At 53.5% G+C, this 20,330-nt stretch overlaps 9 protein-coding genes across 9 annotated transcripts; 5 read left to right on the top strand and 4 right to left on the bottom strand.

Annotated features, from left to right (window-relative positions):
• Positions 1 to 115: 115 nt before the first annotated feature.
• On the top strand, positions 116 to 2,021 carry CCMA1212_010326 (uncharacterized protein; the record flags this gene model as incomplete). The annotated part of the gene is made up of 4 exons (XM_073707375.1): positions 116 to 184; positions 276 to 431; positions 532 to 1,764; positions 1,848 to 2,021. The coding sequence occupies 4 exons, from the start codon at positions 116 to 118 to the stop codon at positions 2,019 to 2,021; spliced, it is 1,632 nt and encodes a 543-aa protein (XP_073554165.1).
• Positions 2,022 to 3,268: 1,247 nt separating this feature from the next.
• CCMA1212_010325 (uncharacterized protein) lies at positions 3,269 to 4,411 on the bottom strand (the record flags this gene model as incomplete). The annotated part of the gene is made up of 1 exon (XM_073707374.1): positions 3,269 to 4,411. The coding sequence occupies one exon, from the start codon at positions 4,409 to 4,411 to the stop codon at positions 3,269 to 3,271; it is 1,143 nt and encodes a 380-aa protein (XP_073554164.1).
• Positions 4,412 to 5,437: 1,026 nt separating this feature from the next.
• Positions 5,438 to 6,468, top strand: CCMA1212_010324 (RING-box protein 1; the record flags this gene model as incomplete). Its single annotated transcript, XM_073707373.1, has 5 exons — positions 5,438 to 5,446; positions 5,896 to 6,030; positions 6,092 to 6,170; positions 6,226 to 6,296; positions 6,370 to 6,468. The coding sequence occupies 5 exons, from the start codon at positions 5,438 to 5,440 to the stop codon at positions 6,466 to 6,468; spliced, it is 393 nt and encodes a 130-aa protein (XP_073554163.1).
• Positions 6,469 to 6,634: 166 nt separating this feature from the next.
• Positions 6,635 to 7,049, bottom strand: CCMA1212_010323 (Signal peptidase complex subunit 1; the record flags this gene model as incomplete). The annotated part of the gene is made up of 3 exons (XM_073707372.1): positions 6,635 to 6,808; positions 6,875 to 6,934; positions 6,999 to 7,049. 3 exons carry the CDS (start codon positions 7,047 to 7,049, stop codon positions 6,635 to 6,637), a joined length of 285 nt encoding a protein of 94 aa, XP_073554170.1.
• Positions 7,050 to 9,640: 2,591 nt separating this feature from the next.
• On the top strand, positions 9,641 to 11,526 carry CCMA1212_010322 (Putative metal ion transporter; the record flags this gene model as incomplete). Its single annotated transcript, XM_073707371.1, has 2 exons — positions 9,641 to 10,887; positions 10,947 to 11,526. 2 exons carry the CDS (start codon positions 9,641 to 9,643, stop codon positions 11,524 to 11,526), a joined length of 1,827 nt encoding a protein of 608 aa, XP_073554169.1.
• Positions 11,527 to 12,141: 615 nt separating this feature from the next.
• CCMA1212_010321 (Mitochondrial import inner membrane translocase subunit TIM8) lies at positions 12,142 to 12,585 on the top strand (the record flags this gene model as incomplete). Its single annotated transcript, XM_073707370.1, has 2 exons — positions 12,142 to 12,287; positions 12,422 to 12,585. The coding sequence occupies exons 1-2, from the start codon at positions 12,170 to 12,172 to the stop codon at positions 12,583 to 12,585; spliced, it is 282 nt and encodes a 93-aa protein (XP_073554168.1). The 5' UTR covers positions 12,142 to 12,169.
• Positions 12,586 to 13,150: 565 nt separating this feature from the next.
• Positions 13,151 to 13,972, bottom strand: CCMA1212_010320 (uncharacterized protein; the record flags this gene model as incomplete). The annotated part of the gene is made up of 4 exons (XM_073707369.1): positions 13,151 to 13,238; positions 13,305 to 13,597; positions 13,671 to 13,726; positions 13,951 to 13,972. The coding sequence occupies 4 exons, from the start codon at positions 13,970 to 13,972 to the stop codon at positions 13,151 to 13,153; spliced, it is 459 nt and encodes a 152-aa protein (XP_073554167.1).
• Positions 13,973 to 14,637: 665 nt separating this feature from the next.
• CCMA1212_010319 (uncharacterized protein) lies at positions 14,638 to 15,501 on the top strand (the record flags this gene model as incomplete). Its single annotated transcript, XM_073707368.1, has 1 exon — positions 14,638 to 15,501. One exon carries the CDS (start codon positions 14,638 to 14,640, stop codon positions 15,499 to 15,501), a length of 864 nt encoding a protein of 287 aa, XP_073554140.1.
• A 590-nt stretch (positions 15,502 to 16,091) lies between these two features.
• On the bottom strand, positions 16,092 to 17,387 carry CCMA1212_010318 (Enolase-phosphatase E1; the record flags this gene model as incomplete). The annotated part of the gene is made up of 3 exons (XM_073707367.1): positions 16,092 to 16,754; positions 17,123 to 17,163; positions 17,336 to 17,387. 3 exons carry the CDS (start codon positions 17,385 to 17,387, stop codon positions 16,092 to 16,094), a joined length of 756 nt encoding a protein of 251 aa, XP_073554141.1.
• Between the last annotated feature and the right edge of the window lie 2,943 nt (positions 17,388 to 20,330).

The following is a 20,330-nucleotide window of genomic DNA, read 5'->3' as shown; positions in this document are numbered from 1 at the left end:
CTGGTGTCAGTCTATATAAGGCCTCCCTTGCCCCAGCCGTACAACTTTGTTGGTTGAAGCCGACCCGCGGTTTTCAAGTCATTTGTTCCATCTCATTCATCTCTATGCAGTCAAGATGGCCTCTACTCAGCAAGCCAAAACTCCCCGCAACATTGTCATTGTTGGAGGCGGCGCTGCAGGAATGGTACAGACATCTGTCCCCCTTCTCCATCACCTCTACAGTAAAATCATGAGCCTTCATAAGAAACACATGCTAACGTTGATCACATTTCTAGGCCTGCGCCGCAACTCTGGCCAATCATCCAGATGACTTCAAAGTAACCCTTCTGGAAAAGAACAGCACCCTAGGAGGTCAAGCCATGTCCATCCCTCTCGACCAGGACAAATACGGGGCATCATGGATGAACAATGGAGTTCAAGGAGGCTCTCAGGTCAGTCACCCACTTCCTCTCTTCTCATACATCTTCCATATCCCTTTCATCACCTCATCCACCCCTAATTCACGTGCCAGCAAAACTCACCTCCTCCCAGATCTTCAAACACAGCTTCAACTTCTTCAACCAATACGGCTTCCCCGCCCAGCCGCTCCAGCTCCAAGTCTCCTTCGGCAAGGGCGAGTCCGGCTTCTGGACAAACTGCTTCCCCAGCAAGCTCGTCGCCAAGCACGCCTCCGATATCCGCCGCTTCGGCCTCTTCCTCAAGGTCGTGAAATGGACCATGCCCGTCCTCGGCATCCTCCCCATCTCGCTCATGCTGCGCCTCTTCTTCTTCAGCAAGGACTTTGGCGACAAGATGGTCTACCCGCTCATCGCGCTCTTCCTGGGCACCGGCAACCAGACGGCAAACGTCCCCGCGGCCATTGTCGAGCGGCTCTTCAACGACCCTAACATGAAGCTCTGGGACTACGATCCCGACACTCTGCTGCCGAATCAGCCTACCATGTACTCGTTCGACTGCCTGGACAGCTTTTACGGCAAATGGAAGGACGACCTGGTCGCCAAGGGCGTCACCATCAGAACCAACACCGAGGTCCAAGAGGTTGTATCTCGATCCAAAAAGGGCGTCGACCTCGCCATCAAGAACAACGACAGCAACGACACGACAAACGAGCACTATGACCACCTCGTCCTCTGCGTCCTCGCCGACGACGCCCTGCGCATCCTCGGCAAGTCCGCCACCCGCCGCGAGAAGCTCGTCCTCGGCGGCGCCGCCTTTTACGACGACCTCACCGTCACCCACTCCGACTCCGACTACTTTTCCAAGCACTACGAAACCCGCTTCAAGCCCGAGCTCTGCGGAGAACCAAAGTCCGAGGCTCAGTGTCACCAAATCGCCGCTGCCAAGGGGGAGCCCGCATCCCCTCCTCACTCGTCTTCGTCTTACTCGTCAGAGCAGCAGCACCAGCACCAGCACCAGCAGCCGTTCAACCCCATGTACTACACATACACCTACCAGGAGAACCCGCGTCTCATCGAAATGTCCTTCAACTGCAGCAACTACCAGCACCAGTTTAAACGCAGCAAAGACACATCGTCTCCCTCGCCGTCGGCATCATCGCCATCCCCAGTCTACCAGACCATCTTCCTCGATAAGCGAAAGCGCGACCTCTGGACCGAGGGCGCCATCGACGAAAGCAAGATCATCAAGCGCAACTGGTGGCACCAGCTCGGCCACCGCTGGCAGCACTACGTCCGCGTCGTGCCAGGCGTCATGTTCCTCCAGGGCCGCAACAATACCTTTTTCGCCGGATCCTGGACGTTGGTGGTATGTTGTTCCTTTCAACCCCTTATTCACCCTATTCCTTGTAATCTTTTGAAGGCCCGTACCCAGCTAATCATTGTTCTCAGAACATGCATGAAGTGGCTTGCATCAGTGGCATAGCCGCCGCCTACCGCCTCGGCGCAGAATACCGCAAGTTTGACGACTTCGCCCAAGACTTCTTCGTCAAGTACCTCTTAGTCTCTCACGGGAAGGTCTTCTCAAGGGAAGAAAAAAAGAGAAAGAAGGCCAAGGCTGCTTAGGGGAGAGGGCCGGTTGGATGACGCTGTTTGTGTGTGACAAATGGAGGAAAAGACGAGAGGTGAAGGAGTAAGGATCGAGTGCCCCTGAGAAGAATACCACAGCAAATACCACGCAAGAAGAATATCGCAAAGTGCAACGCCAAAACGTAAAGACTATCTACTTTGCGCTATATACGCTGGGTACAATACTCATACAAACGCTGTCGACACAAAAATGAGGTAACCGCGTTAGGATGTTGACGCAAACGAAGGTCGGGTCTAGTCATGCAGATGGCAAAGTGCAGAGACATTAGCTGAGAAGAGGGATGTAATGAGAGACGAAACCATGTTAACGAAAGTAGAAGAAGATATGTAAGAAAACAAGAGAGAAAAACGGGAGAGAAAAGTGATTGATTCGTCCAAGAAGACGACAGATAGTTGCCCTTCACATTCCCGCCCCGCTCCATGAGACCGACCACTCCTCGAACCTCCCAATGCCAGTAAAACAAAGGAAAATAGACGAAGAGATGGGCAAGATAGAACAAGCCCAAGCCGATGACCACGAGGCCGCCTAAAGAAACGCAACACGATGGTAAAGAGAAGATGGCCAGAAAAAGACCGAAACTGCAGACCAGGACGAGGAAAAGAAACGGAAACTGCAGACCAGGGCGACAAAAGAAACCTCAGAACAGCTGCCGCGCCATGCCGAAACATACCAGAGGTGCTCAGCCGGCACGAAGTAAAGCCAAAGGCCTCAATCGCAGCAATCGCCATGACTCCTCGGGTATCATGAAAACCAGAACGCAGTCAAGCCGCAAAGAAAAATCGTCGTCCTGATGCAAGTTACAAGGTCTGTAACATCCAGAGTCAATGTCCGTAAACGCAAAGTACCATGAACCCTCCTAGTTGATATGCAAATCCATCTCCGCTTGCGCCCAAACGCATCTTTCAATGCAAGTTCCTCCTTGACCATTGAAGAGAAGAATGAACAAAGAGGAGAAACTGGCAGAACAGAAAAAAACAGGGAGGGTGAAAACAAAATAGCATATAACCGTGTGCCCCCAAAATCAGTTGTGTAGGCAAGGCGTGGTGTAAACCCCTTTCTAAGGTGATGCGAAAGACATGGCGAAGAAAAGGACACAAGAACAAGAAATGCTTGGTACTGTTTCCCAATGATCCACAGTGACAAGATGTCAGCCGAGATTTAAAGAAAAAAAAAGCGATATTTCTTGAAGATACAGAAATAATGGAATAGATTAGGACCACGGCTAGCGAGTGAAGAGCGTTCTCTCAGTAGGCGGCCCCTCGCCTCCGACATCCAGCTTCAGGATCCGTCGAAGATCGTTTTCCATGGCTTGTATGCTGCTGGCGCTGCCACCCGCTTGGCTGTTGGGAAACTGTTCAGCATTGCGAGGATGAGGAGGGAACGCAGGAGGGTTGGCAGCAGCTGGAGCCGTTGGCGCAGACGACTGAGGGGCGAAAAGAAACCTCTTGAGAGCCTCGGTTGGATCCTCCATCGTCGCACTGGCGTTTGCAGAGGGCAGGGGGCTCCTCTGAGGAGTATGGTGATTGGTTGCCATACTTCGCGCAGCCTTGATTCGATCCTGATACGGGGTGGAGAAGGCTGGGCCCAGCTGCTGGCCTCCGGTCCCATCCAGCTCAAAGATCTCCATGTCACCAGAGGACTCGCGGTTGTACGCACGGCGGTTCTGGGCCTGGTCGGAGGCGGACGGGGAGAGGGGCGTGTCGGTGTGGTGAGGCGGAGACATGACGCCGCCCAGTGCCGACGCCGGACCAGCAGTCTGGTCACCCTGCTCTCGGGCCGCTTTTTCCAGCCGATGAGCTCGGAACATGAAGTCAAGCGGCGACTCGCGGTGCTGGGACGCAGAAACCGGCCGCTGCGGCGTGGGCGCCTCTGAATCGGTGGCAGGGGGGGACGGCTGGGGGATGACGCCCCTCGGCTTCCGCACCATCGGAGACTCGCTGTTGGACTTGAGGAAGCTCGGGATGGGCAGGTCTGCGGGAGCAGGCGAGGCATGGAAGGTGGCTCCGGCAAAGGGCGTGCTGGAGATGGGCTTCGAACCTGGCGACGTCCGCGGAGGCGAGTGGTTATTGCTGAGCTGGTAGTTGGGCGAGTTTGGGTCATGTTTCGACCTCGGTTTGTTGTTTCGGTTGCGTTGCTTGGAGCCGGGCTGAGCGCTGGGGCCTTCCGCAGGCACAGGAGAGGCCGAGAGTATCTTCTTGGGAGTCTGGGGATTCTTGCGGTGGCCGTGGTGGCCGAGGTGTGACGAGGAGGCGTAGTTGGCAGCATCGTTCTCGGAGGCATAGGCCTTGAGAGGGGCAGGCTTGCCTCGACCCTGGCGACGACGACCAGGCGTGGCCTTGTCCGAAGGTGATGCTCGGGCTTCCATGGAGTGAGTATTGTGACTTGTTGGTTTTGATTTTTGTATTGTTTCCGTCAGGATCGTTTCATCGATAAGGCTGAAGCTGGATCGAACAAAGGACCGACTTGTGGTGTGGTGGAAGAGAGGAGAAAACGCTGCTTGCAGGGGCTCGTCTGGCGAGTGATAAACACGGGGTCGTCACTCGGTGAAGGGTCGAGAGAGTCTCGTCTATTTGCGAAAGCCGCGTGAGGAGTGAATGGGGATGATGTCGGAGAGACGAGAGGGGGGAAAGAGTCGATATGGTGGTAGCTGGACAAACAAGCAAGGCTTTGTTTGGGCAGTGCTCACGATGTGTTTGCTACTGGAGGGTAGAGATGCCGTTCAGCCCCGGCTGCTCCGTATCGGCAGTTAGGGCGGCGTCTCGTGCGGTGTATATCTGCAAGCGACACAGGCCAAAAAGGTACTTTAGGGCCTAACGGGACAACCAAAGGCCCCGCATGCATGCGCCGTCAGCTGGGAGAGGGTAGCGCCAAGTACCGGCAGTCGAAAGATGGCTGCGTTTCTACGGCGATGTACCAAAACAGACTGCCCAAACAGATGAAAGCCTGTTTGCGCTCTCCGCTTTCAGGTTGTTTCAGGCAAGGCTGACAGAGAGGCCGCGCTTGCAGAAGCGGTGCTCGAAGTGGTAAAGACGATTAAGAACGATGAACAATAGAAGACACAGAACAGCAAGCTTGTGTACAAGGTTACTCACTAATATGTTTTTGAGAATATTGAGAATCAGCCATATCAGGGGTAGGTATGTACTTTGAATAATGAGATACAGCCCGAGTGACTCCTGCAGCCGTTTTGACGGCATTCCACAGCTTCCGTCGCTGTCGTCATTCGCCGCGCTTGGGCAACTCCATACCCCAAGGTACCCAACAGGTCCCCGTACGCACAGGGCCAGCGCTCGCTGTACGCTGGCGCAACCTCCGGGCCCAGGCCTGCTAGGCACAGCAGTAGCGGCCCATCCACAGCGCCTACCACTGGTACAATGCCCGCTATCAGAGCATGCCCCTCGTTCTGATTACGAACCTTGAGGGTACCTTACCTAACCTGAAGGTACTGCTTCCAACCAGCGTGAGTTTACTGGCGACTCGATACGTCTATCGGCTCGCAGCATTCTGGACAAGCTTCGGAGATTCTCCTCGCTGCCGTGACTTTGCTGCCTTGTGCATCCTCTATTTTGGATCCCCGTTTGCCAGCCTGTATATTCCATCCTCCCAGCACTGTTCGAATCTGTGACGGGAGTTTTTTCCATCGTCAGCCCGTTCTGACGACTGTGTGAGAGCAGAGTAAGTGCTGGACAAGACAGGATCGAGATTCGCCCTCGGGACCTTGAGACCTTGATAGCTAACGGGCCTGCAGAGGCCATCGAATCGATCCTCAGTGCTTCGGCTGCTTCCCTTCTCTCGTACACCTGCTCCCCCCCGCCTCCGCACGGTTCACTCATCCACCGTCGATACTAGAGCTTCCCCGAAACGGTCACCAACGATCCCAACATGGCCGACGTCGAAATGAGTGACGCTGCTCCGGTGGCCGCAAAGAAGGCCGACGGCGTCAGTGGCAAGGGAGCCGAGAAGAAGAAGTTTGAGGTCAAGAAGGTATGTTGCTGGAGCCGTATCTACATGCCGTTGCTCCAGCAGACACTGACGAAGGGGGCAGTGGAACGCCGTTGCGCTGTGGGCTTGGGATATTGTCGTCGACAACTGCGCCATCTGCCGAAACCACATCATGGATCTCTGTAAGCCGCTGCTCATCCCCCCTGGGTGGCCTGGAAGTATGCTAACGCTCGCTAGGTATCGAGTGCCAAGCGAATCAAGCCTCTGCTACGAGCGAGGAGTGCACCGTCGCTTGGGGCATCTGCAATGTAAGCCATACAAACACTCATCCCACGGCCCAGCGGCGATCAGAAGCAACGAGGCTAATACTGTGTGGTCTAGCACGCGTTCCACTTCCACTGCATTTCACGATGGTTGAAAGCTCGATCAGTCTGCCCCCTCGACAACAGGGACTGGGAGTTCCAAAAGTACGGCCGATAAGCAACGATGGGACGAGACGAGAAGCAAACGGGAAAAGAAAAAACAAACCAAAAACAAGGGAACATAATGGGACTGGAGGGAGACTTGCGGCATAACATTTCGGAAATGAATTTGAGTTACATGCTATTCTAGACGGCGTCTCGCAACGCCGGGCCTTGTCCAGCTGTCATGTCCCGCCAGTGTTGAACGCAGACCCGGCAGGCAACCACTTGACCGGGTTCCTGTTGTAGAAGGGCCATGGTGGAACGACGAGGAGGAATGTCAACGCTGTTCCGGCCAGTCCAACGTATACGCACTTGACGATATCTTGCAGGACGTATCCGACGTTGAATGCGATGAGCTTGTTGGAGCGTGAGCAGAGGTAATCGAGTAATCGAGGCTTGGGGGAGGGAAAGGTCGTTCATACCCCTGTCAATGCAAGAAGCAGGGTTGCGAAGCCCTCTGCTCGCCGTTGGCCTTCAAAGTCCTGTTGCAGAATACGGCAGTTAGCTAGCTGTTTGGCCTCGCGAGGTGGAATCGGGTATCCTGACTATTTGGCCCTCGACCACATCTCGCAGCTTGTCCAGCAGCTCCTCCGCCATGTTGAGCGGTGCCTGCCCTTTTACTTAAATTTCCTCGTATGTGATTATGTCGTAATCGTTACTATTAGTGGCGGTACCGTGGGGAGATGCGCCGGCGAATGGGAGGAGTAATAACGCTTTGTTCCTGTCGTTAGATGGCCATGCTCGTGGCTCGTTGCTGCGATGGAGAGTGCCTTACTGTAGACACGTCTTTGGAGGATGATGCTTGTGGCGCAGGCATGTCTCAACTGGGGAAAGTGGTTGTTGGGGCTTTTGGAAGTGTGGCGGTGCAGACACTGGGTGGTGCACAGCGAGCTTAACCTGGACTCCTTGAAGACGGGGTTTAAAGGGATGATTATCAGTAGGTACAGATACGCGGGGATATTGATGGATTCATTTTGCGTGCAATTCCGTCTGAATTTCTGCAAATTCTGGAGTTGTTTCTACTATGTTTGTGAACCGCCTGAGTAAACATGGAAGTACGGGAATCGGACGATACTCCTAGGTACCACGTATGTCCAAGAAGAGCTCCAAGGTATAGCACTGGCAGCAGCATTGGGAAACACCGCGATATAATTTGACAAAGCATCAAGCGTGATATTAAGGAGATTCCCATCAGCTCACCAGATCGTATCATCGACTCTCCAAGCAGGGATTCGTCTCGGCAGAGCGAAAGCGGAGATGATGCCAACCCTGGCAGCGGCAGTGCCTTGCGGTGGCAATCACGAACGCATCGACGTAGGACATATGCGTTTGCTGCTGCGAGTGACAAAATGACCTCTCGTGTGTGAGATCATCACCTGCTCGTTCACCTTTTCAGGACTGTTCTCTGTAGGTAACTTTCGCGTGACTCACTGGTTGAATGAGGCTAGGGTTAATGGCAGAGGTCGCTGTAGGAATTGGACTTTCACATGCTTGTCGCGGGTACATGCTTCTTCAGGTTCGTGCCTTGCGTCCACTGAAGATTGTGTGCGTCACCAGCCAGATTCACATCGAGTGCCAAAACAAACTCGACTTTGGTCTCATCCGCTGCCCGAGCTGTTTGAATCCAAGATCACTGTTTGGCTCACCACTCTACCAACCATTCACTGGACTTTCTTCTCCCCATTGACTTGGGCTGAGGCCTTATAACTTGAACCTGCCGTCATCTTGGGCTGCCCACCAGCTGTACCTTACCTGAGTTAAGGTTGTGGTCCCGGGCACCTATCAGGAGAGGCCGATTGGCAAAGCGCTACCGCTTGTCTGATAGAAGTCCCGCCAGACAGCAGCGATTTCGCTAACAGATCAGAGGTATGGGACGACTTCCCCAGCGGCTCAACCCCGTACACCGTACCTCGAGCCCTCTGAGTTTCAACAGACGGAGTGAAGTCGCCCCCAACGCCCCCAACGCCCCCTCAAAAATCCCCCAAAATCCCCCAGCGCTCTGCTTCGGTCTGGCCAAACCGGTTTAGCGACCAGCAGCTGTTTTTCGTGGCGGCGGGTACCTCGTACTTTAGGCGACGTACCGCTGTGCTGCAGAGGGAAAATTTCGTCTCCTCGNAAAAAAAAAAAAAAAAAAAAAAAAAAAAAAAAAAAAAAAAAAAAAAAAAAACCACTGCAGCTAATGAGGGAACTTCCTTGCTTTTCGGCCCTTGAACCTTCTTTTCCTTAACCCGATCGAAAACCTTTTGTGTTTTCTCCTCCTCTTCCACTTTCTTCCTCCCTTTCTATCCATTCTGTTTGAATAACCAAAGTCGAAGGCCATCTGCCGCTTTCTTCTTCCTCCCTAATTTCATTTCAGCAGCCCTTGACGCGTCTTGTCGGGCTCTCCAGCACGTACGGTTATTTTTCGCTAAGCTGATAGCGTTATAAACCCCGTCGTTTCTCCTTGCGGCGCACACATCAGCCCTTTGCCTGCGCCGCAAACGAAAAGAGACGCTTCGCAGCATCTCCTTTTACTCGCGCCTCATCCACCGCTCGTCAAATCTCTCGACAAGCACCGATTTGTTCCTCCTTCCTCCTTCTCTATCTTCCGCCATTCGATCAATCAGCCCGACAAGCTTCTGTTAGGCCACCGTTCCAGCATTTTTTTCTGCCTCATTAGGGAATCTTTCTCCCTCCCAAAAAGCCTCGCTTCTGCGCATCGCAGACTTGTCCCCGGAAAGCCTTCAAGTTGGCTCAACTCGCCTCCCCGGTCGTTGTCTTCCCCTCGCTCCTCGGGCCCGGCTGCTGGGTCTATAGCGGAGTCAACAAAGAACCCCCATAAGTTGGCTTGCTGATACTTTATCGGCCACCAATCCGCGTCTACTCCCTACATCTTTTCCCGTAGCTCCCGCCGGCTACAAAGACGGGGGAATCAGGAGACAACTCTCGATTCGAGGACCCAGGGTCTTCGTTTTGTTTCGAACCAACTACTCGGCGCGCCTCTGCCGCGCCGAGAGGGCACTTGACGGCCTGTCCCAGGCTTAAAAGCGTCAGAGAAAGCATTGTCAAAGCATGTTCAAGAACCCTTAGATTTTGCCAGCAGGCTTCTTCAGAGTTGCGCGGTGTTATAGTTTCGATACCCAGACCGCTTTTGTCCTTGTCCCAACTGCGAGTTTCCTCGATCAGCCGAAAATCCAGATACTCTCACCATGTCCGAGCCAGAGGAAATGTTCCCCGACTTGGGACGGTACGACACCCCTGCTCCCGAGCTCGACGACCACCGACAGCATTTGTCAGCTCAAAGAGTTGAGCGACCACGTCGGGGTACCTTTGATAGTTTGTACGGTGCTCGCCATCTCGATGCCGAATCTGAAAACCCGGCGATCCGCGTTCGCGATTTCGAAGAGGCCATCGTCGACGAAGATGGAGACAATGTTCAGCCCATGCCTCGCCATGGGCGCCGCCCAACCGTGGAGTCGTCGCAGGATGGTAGATCCATCTCGCCCCCCAACTCGGTTAAGGCCTTCGCAGAGGCTCGACGTAGGGAGCGCGAGATGTCCTTCTCCGAGGCCAAGAACGATGCTGAGGAGCCCCTCGGCCGGACAATGTCCATTTCCAGTCGGCGGAGCCACCGAACTCACCCCGACGACGCCGATAACAGAAGCTTCCTGACCAACAAGACGGCCGAGGAGGACGTTTGCTACCCTCTCCAGGAGAAGTACTCTAAGCAAAACGAGCTTCGAATCGACTTTGACTATCTCGAGGACTTCATCGCCGATCAGAGGGCTGAGCGGGCTGCCCGGGCGGAGACTCCTGCGGAGGGCTTCAAGGACTTGCGACGTACCTCTACTCTGCCAAAGTCGGTGCAAATGGCCACCGTGGACGGCGACATTCTCGAGATACCCTCCGACGACTCCATGGCCAACGAAAAGGTCTCGGCGCAGGCCAGCGAACTCCCCAAGATGCCGCCGCACCCCGTGGACAACACTCGCTTCAGCTTCTTCTCCTCGGCGTGGGAGTCGACGATCCATGCCGCAGAGATGGGCGATCTCGTGCTCCCGGGCGAGGATATCCGAGGGCTGTTTGAGCTGCCGGCGGACGAAAGCGGCGTCTGGTGGCTCAATGTCAACCATGCCACAAAGGAGGAGGTGTACGGCCTCGGCAAGGCGTTTGGCGTCCACCCCTTGACGATTGAAGACATTGTCACGCAGGAAGCTCGAGAGAAGATTGAGCTTTTCCCGTCATATTACTTCGCGAGCTTCCGGTCGTTCAACGTCGTGGACGAACCCGATGGGAAAGAATACGAGCCTTTCAACATCTATGTCATTGTGTTCCGAGAGGGAACGCTGAGCTTCAGCTTCGCGCCCAACTCCCATGCGTCCGAGGTTCGTAAGAGGATCACGGCCCTTAAGGACTATGTCTCTCTCAGCAGCGATTGGATCTGCTATGCCTTGATGTGAGTGTTGTCCCTTTAAAGAAGGACTCGGGAGATATATTCTAACGCAGAGGTGCCAGTGACAACATCGTGGATAGCTTCGCACCTGTCATCAACCAAATTGAGCACGAAGCCGATGCCATTGAAGACGAAGTGTTCGTTATGCGGTTTGACGATTCCAGCACGTTCCTGCGGTCTATTGGACGGGTACGCAAGAATTGCATGGCCCTGCTGCGACTCCTCGGCGGCAAGGCCGACGTCCTACGTGGCTTCACCAAGCGGTGCAACGAGAACTATCAGGTGACGCCGCACATGGACATTGGCATGTACCTGGGCGACATCCAGGATCACGTTGTGACCATGGCCACGAACCTGGGCCACTTTGAAAAGATCCTGTCTCGCGCCCACAGCAACTATCTGGCGACGCTGTCGATCAACAGCATCTCCCAGGGGACCGACATGAACCGAGTGCTCAGCAAGATTACCATTCTGGGATCGATCCTGGTCCCTCTGAACCTGGTCTGCGGCGTGTTTGGGATGAATGTGCATGTGCCATTTGAGACGGTCGGCAACCTCGGGCCCTTTTTTGGCATAATCGGTTTCATGGCCGCTCTTTGCATTTTGTTGATAACCTTCGTGAGATGGAAGCGATACATTTAACAAAGGGACAAGTGCTGTATGTATCGGCGTGGGATATTAAAGGGGGTTCTCTGTTTTCGTTTCTCCTCTACTTTGTCCTCTTCATGTCAGGATTTTTTGTTGGTTTATTCCTTGGTCACGGCTAGGTGTAGAATGGGCATGAAAGACTCAGGAAGCATTCTGAGGCGTGTGGTCATGTTGATATAGCCTTTTCTTGTAATGTGGTAACTGAATTGTACTAAGTGGCTTCATTCTCTCGATCAAAAACGGGTGTTGGAGAAGGAAAATCATGATATGCCTTACATGCCATCTTCCTCTTCTGAGGAAACTGTCAATGATGTACATATAATCTCCTTGATGAGTGAAACCCTTTACAAGCTCAGTAAAGGTCTTTGCTTAACGAAATCTTAACATGAGAGGAGCACTCATCAAAGCCATCACCAAGTGGAGACACCTTTCTCCCCTCCCATTCGCCCACGCACTAAACACCCGACCCTTCGCCGGCGGAAGAAAAAAAACATGATCACTCATCCAGTCCATTCTCAAACAGCCGACGACAACAAGCAACACCAATTACTGCACATTTCCTTGGGACACCCGGTCACCTGCAAATTACTTCTCTGCTCATCATCTCAGAGGGAAAATAAAAGAAAAGCTCGACACGATGAACGCTGCGCAGACGGGAATCGAGAACCTCGACCTCGAGAAGCTCAACGATAAAGATAAGACGGAGCTGCGCCAGTTTCTTGCAAATGAGCAGCAGCGATCCCAGATCCAAGCCCGTACGTTTCACTTCACCACACTCCTCTTTCCTCTATCCCAACTTTTCCATGCCCGCCAAAGTTACCCATTGAGGAGGACGAAAAGATGCCGGGGAGTATGACGTGTTTAGCTGACGATTGTGGTTCATGAACAGAAACACACAACCTGACGCAGATTTGCTGGAAAAAGTGCGTCACGGGAAGTATCAGAGGGGCGAAGCTGGATAAGGGCGAGGAGGGGTGCTTGGCCAACTGCGTGGATCGGTTTCTGGATATTAATTTCTTGACGATGAAGCATTTGAATAATATGCGGTCATAGACGGGGGGGGGGGGGGGGGGGGGGGGAGATGCTTTGGGAATGAAGGTGTACGATTACTTTGTGGGTGGAGTGATAATTTGGGTCTTAGATTTGGGTTGGGTTTGTGGATTGATGGTCTGATTCTACTCATGATACAGAATAAAGGAAGACAAGCAACGAGATAAAGACATCATTGTGGAAACCCACTGGGGATGTTACAAGCACGGCATGGCACACACACGAGCAGCATTACATCATATACGTTGTGCTGTTCCCAGACACAACATCACAATGGGCAAACCAGCATCAAATGTTCATCACTCTCCGTCTTTACTTCATTTATTCTTTCCTCTTCCCTCCCGCGGATCGGTACGTGGACGTCTTTGCATATGTATATCATGATATCGATCCGTAAAATGACAAAGCTTTCTCAACTCCCGTAAGTTTCCGATGCCCAATGCTTTTCCCTCTCTGTCTGTGTGTCACTCAAGACCAGACCAAATTTCCGTTGCCGAAGAAAGAAAAGAAATAAAGATGTCAAGACTTGGAGAAATGAACGACCTCTGCGCAACAAAGATATCCCTGCTTAGACCAGAGACAGCTTGTTGGCGGCAATGTCGAGGGCGTCGACATCGGGGGTCAGGCGGGCGTAGGCCTTCTTGGAGCCGTCGGGGCTAAACAAAAAGATGAAATTAGTATGAGACCACACTCGGAAGTTTGTACTTGAGCGCCCAACATACCGGATCAGGGTGTTGATCTTGACGGTGTCAATGTCGTAGAGCTTCTTGAGGGCCAGCTTGATCTGGGCCTTGTTGGCCTTGACGTCGACGATGAAGACCAGGGTGTTGTTCTCCTCCATCTTCTTCATGGCGCTCTCGGTGTTGAGAGGGTGGATGATGACCTTGTGCTCATCCAGGCGGGGAGCGTGGTTGATGGCCTTGCGAGGGTAGCGGGGAGCGCGCGACAGGACCAGGGTCTTGGGGCGGTGGAAAGAGGTGCTCAGTCGAACCTTGCGGTTCTTGGAGGAGTGAGTCTGTTGAAGTGAAGAGTTAGCGAAAACTGGTTCAACTCATCATTGCCACGTTGGAAAGTTATATATCACTTACACCCTTGAGGGCAGCCTTGGCAGCGGCGTTGGCCTGCTTGGAGCCCTTGGCGGCAGCTACATGAACATATACGCATCAGCAATCGCTCTTATTCAGAACTCGCAAAATCTGCTGCTGCATGATGCTTGCGCGGAGATTTGTGGGAGAGCATGTTGTTGTGTGTCGTCGTTTCGCTTCGCTTCGTCTCGTTTTCGCAAGGATAGTCGGAAAAAAAAAACGATGTGTTGCTTCGGCTCTTTCGACGACGACACAACGACTCTCTTCTTTTTTCAGGTCGTACCTTTCTTGTTAGCGGGGGCCATTGTATCGGCTTTTGTGTCGAGATTCTGCACTGGGCGGGATTGGTGCGTTGAGGAAGTTGTCGACTTAACGGAATAGCGAAAAAGAAGAAGGGGAAAAAAAAAAGTTCACCAAAACTGCGAGAGGTGGTTTAATCGATGGTGTGGGCGAAATTGGGAAAAAACGATTAGGGCTCCAGCAAGCGTGCGCTGTGATTGGCCGATTGCGGCAGCGAAATCATGTGATTTCCTCCACGAGCATTATCGCCAAGTTTTGGCGAGTGCGCTAACCGCATTCGGGACGAGTATTTATAAGTAAAAGTGTGTTCAATATCTATGGCCATACTCATAACGTTTCGGACAGACGTTTCCTTTCTCAACACGCCGAGGAGGTGATACCCTCACCTTAGCATTTTCACTCGAAGCACGCAGCGACTCACTGGCCCTGAGATCGAGCCACACGATGCAGACTCAACGCTGAACGGCTAGCATTGCGACAGCCAGGATCCCGGGCATCTTTTCATTCCTTTACCACCAGCTGTCCCACGATTCCCGGATTTGTGGCAAACATCCAGACCAACTTCCACCTCCTCACTGGCAGCTTTGGCCCATAGCCGGGCTATACGCTCTTGACTTTGCGAATACGTTGGGATCATACTGTCGCAATCACATCGTCGAAGAAAGGAACCATGGCCGCCAAGAAGAAGACGTTGACTCGTCTCTCCCAAGGACGCCCACCGCTGGCTACCCCCTCACGGTCCATGACGCGCAAGGCAAGCAGGACACTGATCAACAAGCACCATCAGCTGGAAAAGACTCGAGCACGAGCCATCCAAAGCGGTGACAAGGAAACAGAAGCCAAGGTCGCCGCCGAGCTCGAGAAGCTGGGAGGTTTGGGTCACTACCAAAAGGCCAGTCTACAGGGACAGAGCATCGACAGGGGCGGCGACACGTCAAAGGTTCTCATGGAATGGCTGCCGCTGGACGAGCTCAAGGGGCGACCTCAACCTTTGCAGATGCTCGAGGTCGGGGCGCTCAGCACGCGCAACGCTTGTTCGACGAGCAAAGTCTTCAACGTTGAGCACATTGACTTGAACAGCCAGGAGCCGGGGATCCAGCAGCAGGACTTTATGGAGAGGCCATTGCCTGAGAATGGCAAGGGGCTATTCGACATCATCTCGCTGAGCTTGGTCCTCAACTTCGTCCCCGATGCTCTCGGCCGCGGCGCCATGCTTCTGCGAACCCTGTCGTTTCTCCGAGCCGATGTTGATACTGGCATCACCACCGAGCCTCTCTTTCCCTGTCTCTTTGTCGTCCTGCCGAGGAGCTGCGTCGACAACTCGCGATACTTTACGGACCAGAAGTTTGACGAGCTGATGGCTGCCCTTGGTTACACGAGAGTGAGAAGCAAGAAGACGCAAAAGCTGGCATACAGTCTGTGGAGGAGAGTCACGGCGGTGGTGAGGCCAGGCCTCACATTCCCAAAGCAAGAAGTCAACCCGGGAAAGACCAGGAACAACTTCGTCATCACGCTCAAAGGACAGAAGACATAATTGATTGGTCTTTGCTCCAAGCAAGAGAGGAAAGACGAGAAGGCACTCCTGGAACCACATCAGAGCTCCCAACTCAGTACGGAGTATGCGCCGACTAGACAAACGACTTCATGCACTAGGGCCCAACAATCTTGGGTGCGGAGCATCAGCAAACAATCGACAGACATCGATTCCCCTCGGGTTGCTTTTTTGGAGAACATGCCAGCCACACTGACCGCCTAGGAGTGCTCCCTGCTTCGCCCTCCACACACACACACACACACACACACCCGAGAAGTCGACACACGAGTGCTACAACCTCGCGTCGAGATGGCGGTCAACTCTCCCCCCGCATGGCTGATCCCCCAAGCGAGAGCGACCCAGTCAAGTACGTTGCGCTTTATTCCCGCCACGATTGTCGACACATCAGAACTCCCAGTGCGAAGCTGCGGTCATCGAGCTATGCAAAGTTGGAACACCTGACTCCCGGATTCTTCCCCGCTACGAGTTGATTCGTGGGGTGGGCAGCGGGAAACTTGAGAGTTGAAAGTCGAGAGCATTTTCATCAATTCACTCCCCCAACGCCTTTTCCATCTATCCAGCTATCTATCCTATGCCGACATCTTCGCTGCAATAGCGGCTGCGGCCTGAGCAACGGAGGCCGGAGTGAACTCGGAGAGGGCAAACTCAGTCAACGGGTGATGGGCTGGCAGCGGCGCGTTGCCCGGTCGGACGGCCGGGACACTGTGCATGCCCGACTGGCGAGCAGCGTCCACCTCGTTGAGGTTGTCGCTCAGGAAGATCCAGCGTGCGGGGCTGATGTCCGGATAGTGAGACAGGATAGTGGTGTAGCTAGCCACGTCGGTCTTGGGCCCCGCATTGACGGTGTCGAACCAGTCAGAGACGAAGACGCTCATGTCGGGGGGTTGGGCGGTCGTGTGAGCAAAGAAGAGCTTCTGGGCTGGGACCGATCCGGACGAGTATATCATGATCTTCTGGCCGGCCGCATGAGCATTGGCGATGAAGGGCGGCACGTCAGGGAACAGTGGAGCCTTGAGGACGCCGGACTCGTATCCCTTCCTCCAGAGGTAGCCCTGGAGCGCCTTTAGGTACGGCGCCTTGACGTCTCGGGCCACCAGGTCCCGAACGTGAGCCTCAAAGGCGCCGCGGTCGTCGCGGTACTCCTCGGGGAAAGCGTTGCGATACTCGGCAAAGCTCGACTCGTCCCACTGCTCGGACAGAAACGTGGGCAGGACATCGAGGGCATAGGGGAACTGAGGGACGAAGCAAGCCCATCCGAGTCAGCCACGGCGGTTGGGACGGCGACGGAAAATAAAAATGACAATGCGTACGGGTAACGAAGCGACACAATTGCAAGCACGAGCACTACTCGTGCAAGTACTAGAGGTCATACTTGTGGTGTGCGCGAATAGTGTGGTTGAGCAAGGAGCTAGGCTGTCGTTGTTGGGGGGAAAAGCAGGGGGTGGTCAGGTAGTCTGGGGAGTCTGGGGCATGGGCAAACTCGATTGGCTGCCGGACAAGGATGGCCGAACCGCGATTAACGGGACAGCGAATGCAGAGCGACGCCGCCGAGGGTCGAGGGGGTTGGTGACGAATGAGGACGGGCCAAGGGACAACTCACCAAGACATCCTTGACAAAGGAGATGGGACAGACGGTGCCCTCTGCATGAGAGAAGGTGGCGCGATAAGCATCAGCTGGAGGACAGGACGAGAGCTTTCGATCAAGGGGGCAAAGCAAGACAAGACAAGGAGCAACCCGTGATTCGATTGCGCGCAAGCTCGTTTGCTCGCCACGTTGATCAGCCCGGGGTAAGTGGGGGAGGGGGCGCCGTACCAATGTCTAGCAGGATAACCTGGAACTGCCCAAAGTCCGTCTCAGCAGCCATCTTTCTCTGCTTCCCGCTCTCTCGTTCTCTTCGGCTTTTGACCCTCTGTCTCTGGCAGGGGTTGGGTGACTATGCAGGGAGCTCAGAGACGCAGGCGGTGAGGATGGCTGCGGAATATTCCAGTACGTGCAATGTAGTATTCACGAGACCTTTTTTCACCTACCAAAAGAGATGGTTAAGGTACGATTGAAGTGACCAGGAATCGGCAAGGCTGGGGTCGTAGTTTTTAGTTAAAGCGTAAGTCTGTAAATGAGATGTTCGATTGAAACTTGTAGCTGAAAGAGCCAGGGTCCAGCGAAAAAAAGAGAGAAAACTTTTCTCCTTTTCCCCCTCAGTTCGGCGAGCGAGTGGTTCTCTCTCTTTCCCCTTTGGTGCGATTTCCTTCATGCAAAACTTGGCTTTTTGCGCTACCCTGGAGCTGGGGCCCGAATGCACTGTAACGCGCTGGGGGGCCAAGGATGCCGCCAAGTTCTCCTGTGTGACAAGCAGTAGCAGTTCCTGACTTGGTCGATTTGGGGAGCGCCGTTGGATGTCTTTTTCCTCTTTCTCTTGCTACAAAACATGAGACAAAGGAGGCAGAGAGTACGGGGTACCATGCTCGTACTGTATTCATTCGGGGGGGGNGGGGGGGGCAGCTTGCATGCATTAGACGCGCATGGAGATGCGTCAGCGTGCAGACATATTTTACAGTACTGTACACGTATTGCACGGTCTAGGGCGGTCAGAAGAGGATGAATGTTTGTATGGGGAGGTGGTAGTTTGTTTTGTTTGGGTAGTATGTTGAACTTGTGTGTTTGTCGCCTTCTTGCATGAGCATTGATTTTCGGGATGAGATGATCTATTACCTGTTTTCATTCCCTCTGCGTTCTTTTCCTGCAGAGAGCGTCGGCTGAGTGTTTTGGGCGCTGGGATAAGCGAGACGAGATCGACCTGATGCGAGTGAGTGTGGTCGACAGGAAAGTGCCTCTCGGATCCTTTTTGATCGCACCGTCTAATACAGAGGTCTTGCAAAGTGTCATCATGTACAGCTGAGGTGGGCACTGATACTGTAATAGACAATGACACCATTCTGCGTCTTCACAGCTCGTCAGTCGAAGCTCGTCATTCATCAACAGCAGAAGCGCAAGTGCTGGGCCAACGGACTAGCGGGCAGTTGGAAGCTAGTGGTTACAGTCATACTGGACCTGGAACCCCATCGACTATCCGCCGACAGCGGCATCTTCAGAGCCGTGTGAGTAATGATACCGATTGAATCCCCTGGTTATATTATGGCCACCGGATGCCGAGATCAGAGATGGGGCCGCTATGGGGAAAACGGGGACCCTACATACTACCTATCTTGCTCCGTATCAGCTCCGTATCTATGACTGCATGTGTCGATAACGCAGGGCATCCCACCTATCGGATTGTGTGGTAGCATATCTCGGTATGCTTCTACGGAGTACTCTAGATAGATGGGCGTATGGATAAGGGACGAGATGGGGGGGGGGAGAATGGAAAATGGAGATATGAGATTGGAGATTGGCATTGCCACTCTGACGGGCTGGTGGAAACAGAGGGAATCGCGATGGAAAGAGATGAGGCACTTTGATTGATTCATTTCGTTGTGGCTTCAGGACACGTTGCGGGTTTGGCTGCTTGCTTGTCTTGCCTTTTCGGCTTTTTGCGTAGGGTATTGCGGTGGGTACTCTTGAAGTAATCGGGACCTGGTAGGGGTTTGTGTGTATGGGATGGATGGCAAAATGGATCGAAATTAAAGACCCGGCGTACCTGGATGGATGGATGGATGGATGGATGGATTGGATATGGGACGAACGTTTCCGGCATGGAAACTTGTCAATTGCAGAGGACCCATAGTCCTGCGCATCGCCTCTCCATACTCATCCACTCGTGCCGAATCCGTTCTCCGGAAGGGACTGGAGATGTTTCTATTCTTGTGACTGGAGAAGTTGCACGGAGTGCTTCGTACTCCGAGCACAGGCACTGTACAGTATAGCACAGCACAGCGTCCATCAATTCTACGAGACACCGATCTGCGTGCGCATTTACGTACAGTATGAACATCAGAATAGGGGAGAACATTCCTAACGTGCCCAAGGCAACCAACCCTCAGTCAAAACGGCCGTTTTGTTTACTTTAGCCGACGAGAGAATGAGAGCTGGCTGGTTAACGCCCAGTCAAAAGACGCGGGACGGCGGGTGAATCATTACGAAGGAATCGACGGATTCGGATTGGATGGATGGATGGATGGATGGATGGTGTGAAGGGGAAGATGATGCATCGGATGGGCAGCAAACCAAAGGCCGTTTCTCCAGAGACGAACTTGCTGCGAGATGCATTCCAATCAAGTTTTCCTTGTCATTTGTCTTCTTTTGTTTTTTTTTTTCTCTTAGTTGCAAGATGATGCAAATCTGTGAAAGGGGTCCAACGACGCCCTCGAAGGCGGAAACATCAAGACCACACTGATGTAAACCGCTAGATGGCAGAAACAGCGCTGTCCAAGTCTCTCACACCCCCCTTCATCCGGCGCCTCCCCTGGTGATTATGGCTCCGAAACAAGCATCTCGAACCTGCCAGTGCAGACACTGTCTGTCCCAAGGGGGAAAACAAGCAACTTCGTACTCGTACACACACACACACAGCACAGCGTCAATGTTTCGAGTCCCCCCTTCTTGCACATCAAACAAGCGCACCAGATCCGTCGCCCGTGGTTGGATGCATGCATGCGAAGTCTTGAGACAAAACGGGCTTCTTTGACGAGCTCGCACGAAGAAAAGCAATGTGTGACGCGTTCCTGTGCGGCATACTGTGTACCTACAGTCTGTTCTCTACGTGTACTTGCGCGATGTATTCCGTAAAGCACTGTAGACGATGCTTTTGTTACGAGGGCTCCAACAAGAACAAGAGGCCGTCTCGGAATCCAATCAGGACCGGCAGTCCAAA

Source organism: Trichoderma ghanense (genome assembly GCF_004382785.1).
Source record: "Trichoderma ghanense strain CCMA-1212 chromosome Unknown scaffold_24, whole genome shotgun sequence".
In the NCBI taxonomy this organism is placed as follows: Eukaryota; Fungi; Ascomycota; class Sordariomycetes; order Hypocreales; family Hypocreaceae; genus Trichoderma; species Trichoderma ghanense.
The sequence above is the reverse complement of the archived record's forward strand: the minus strand, read 5'-3'. Positions and strand labels throughout refer to the sequence as shown.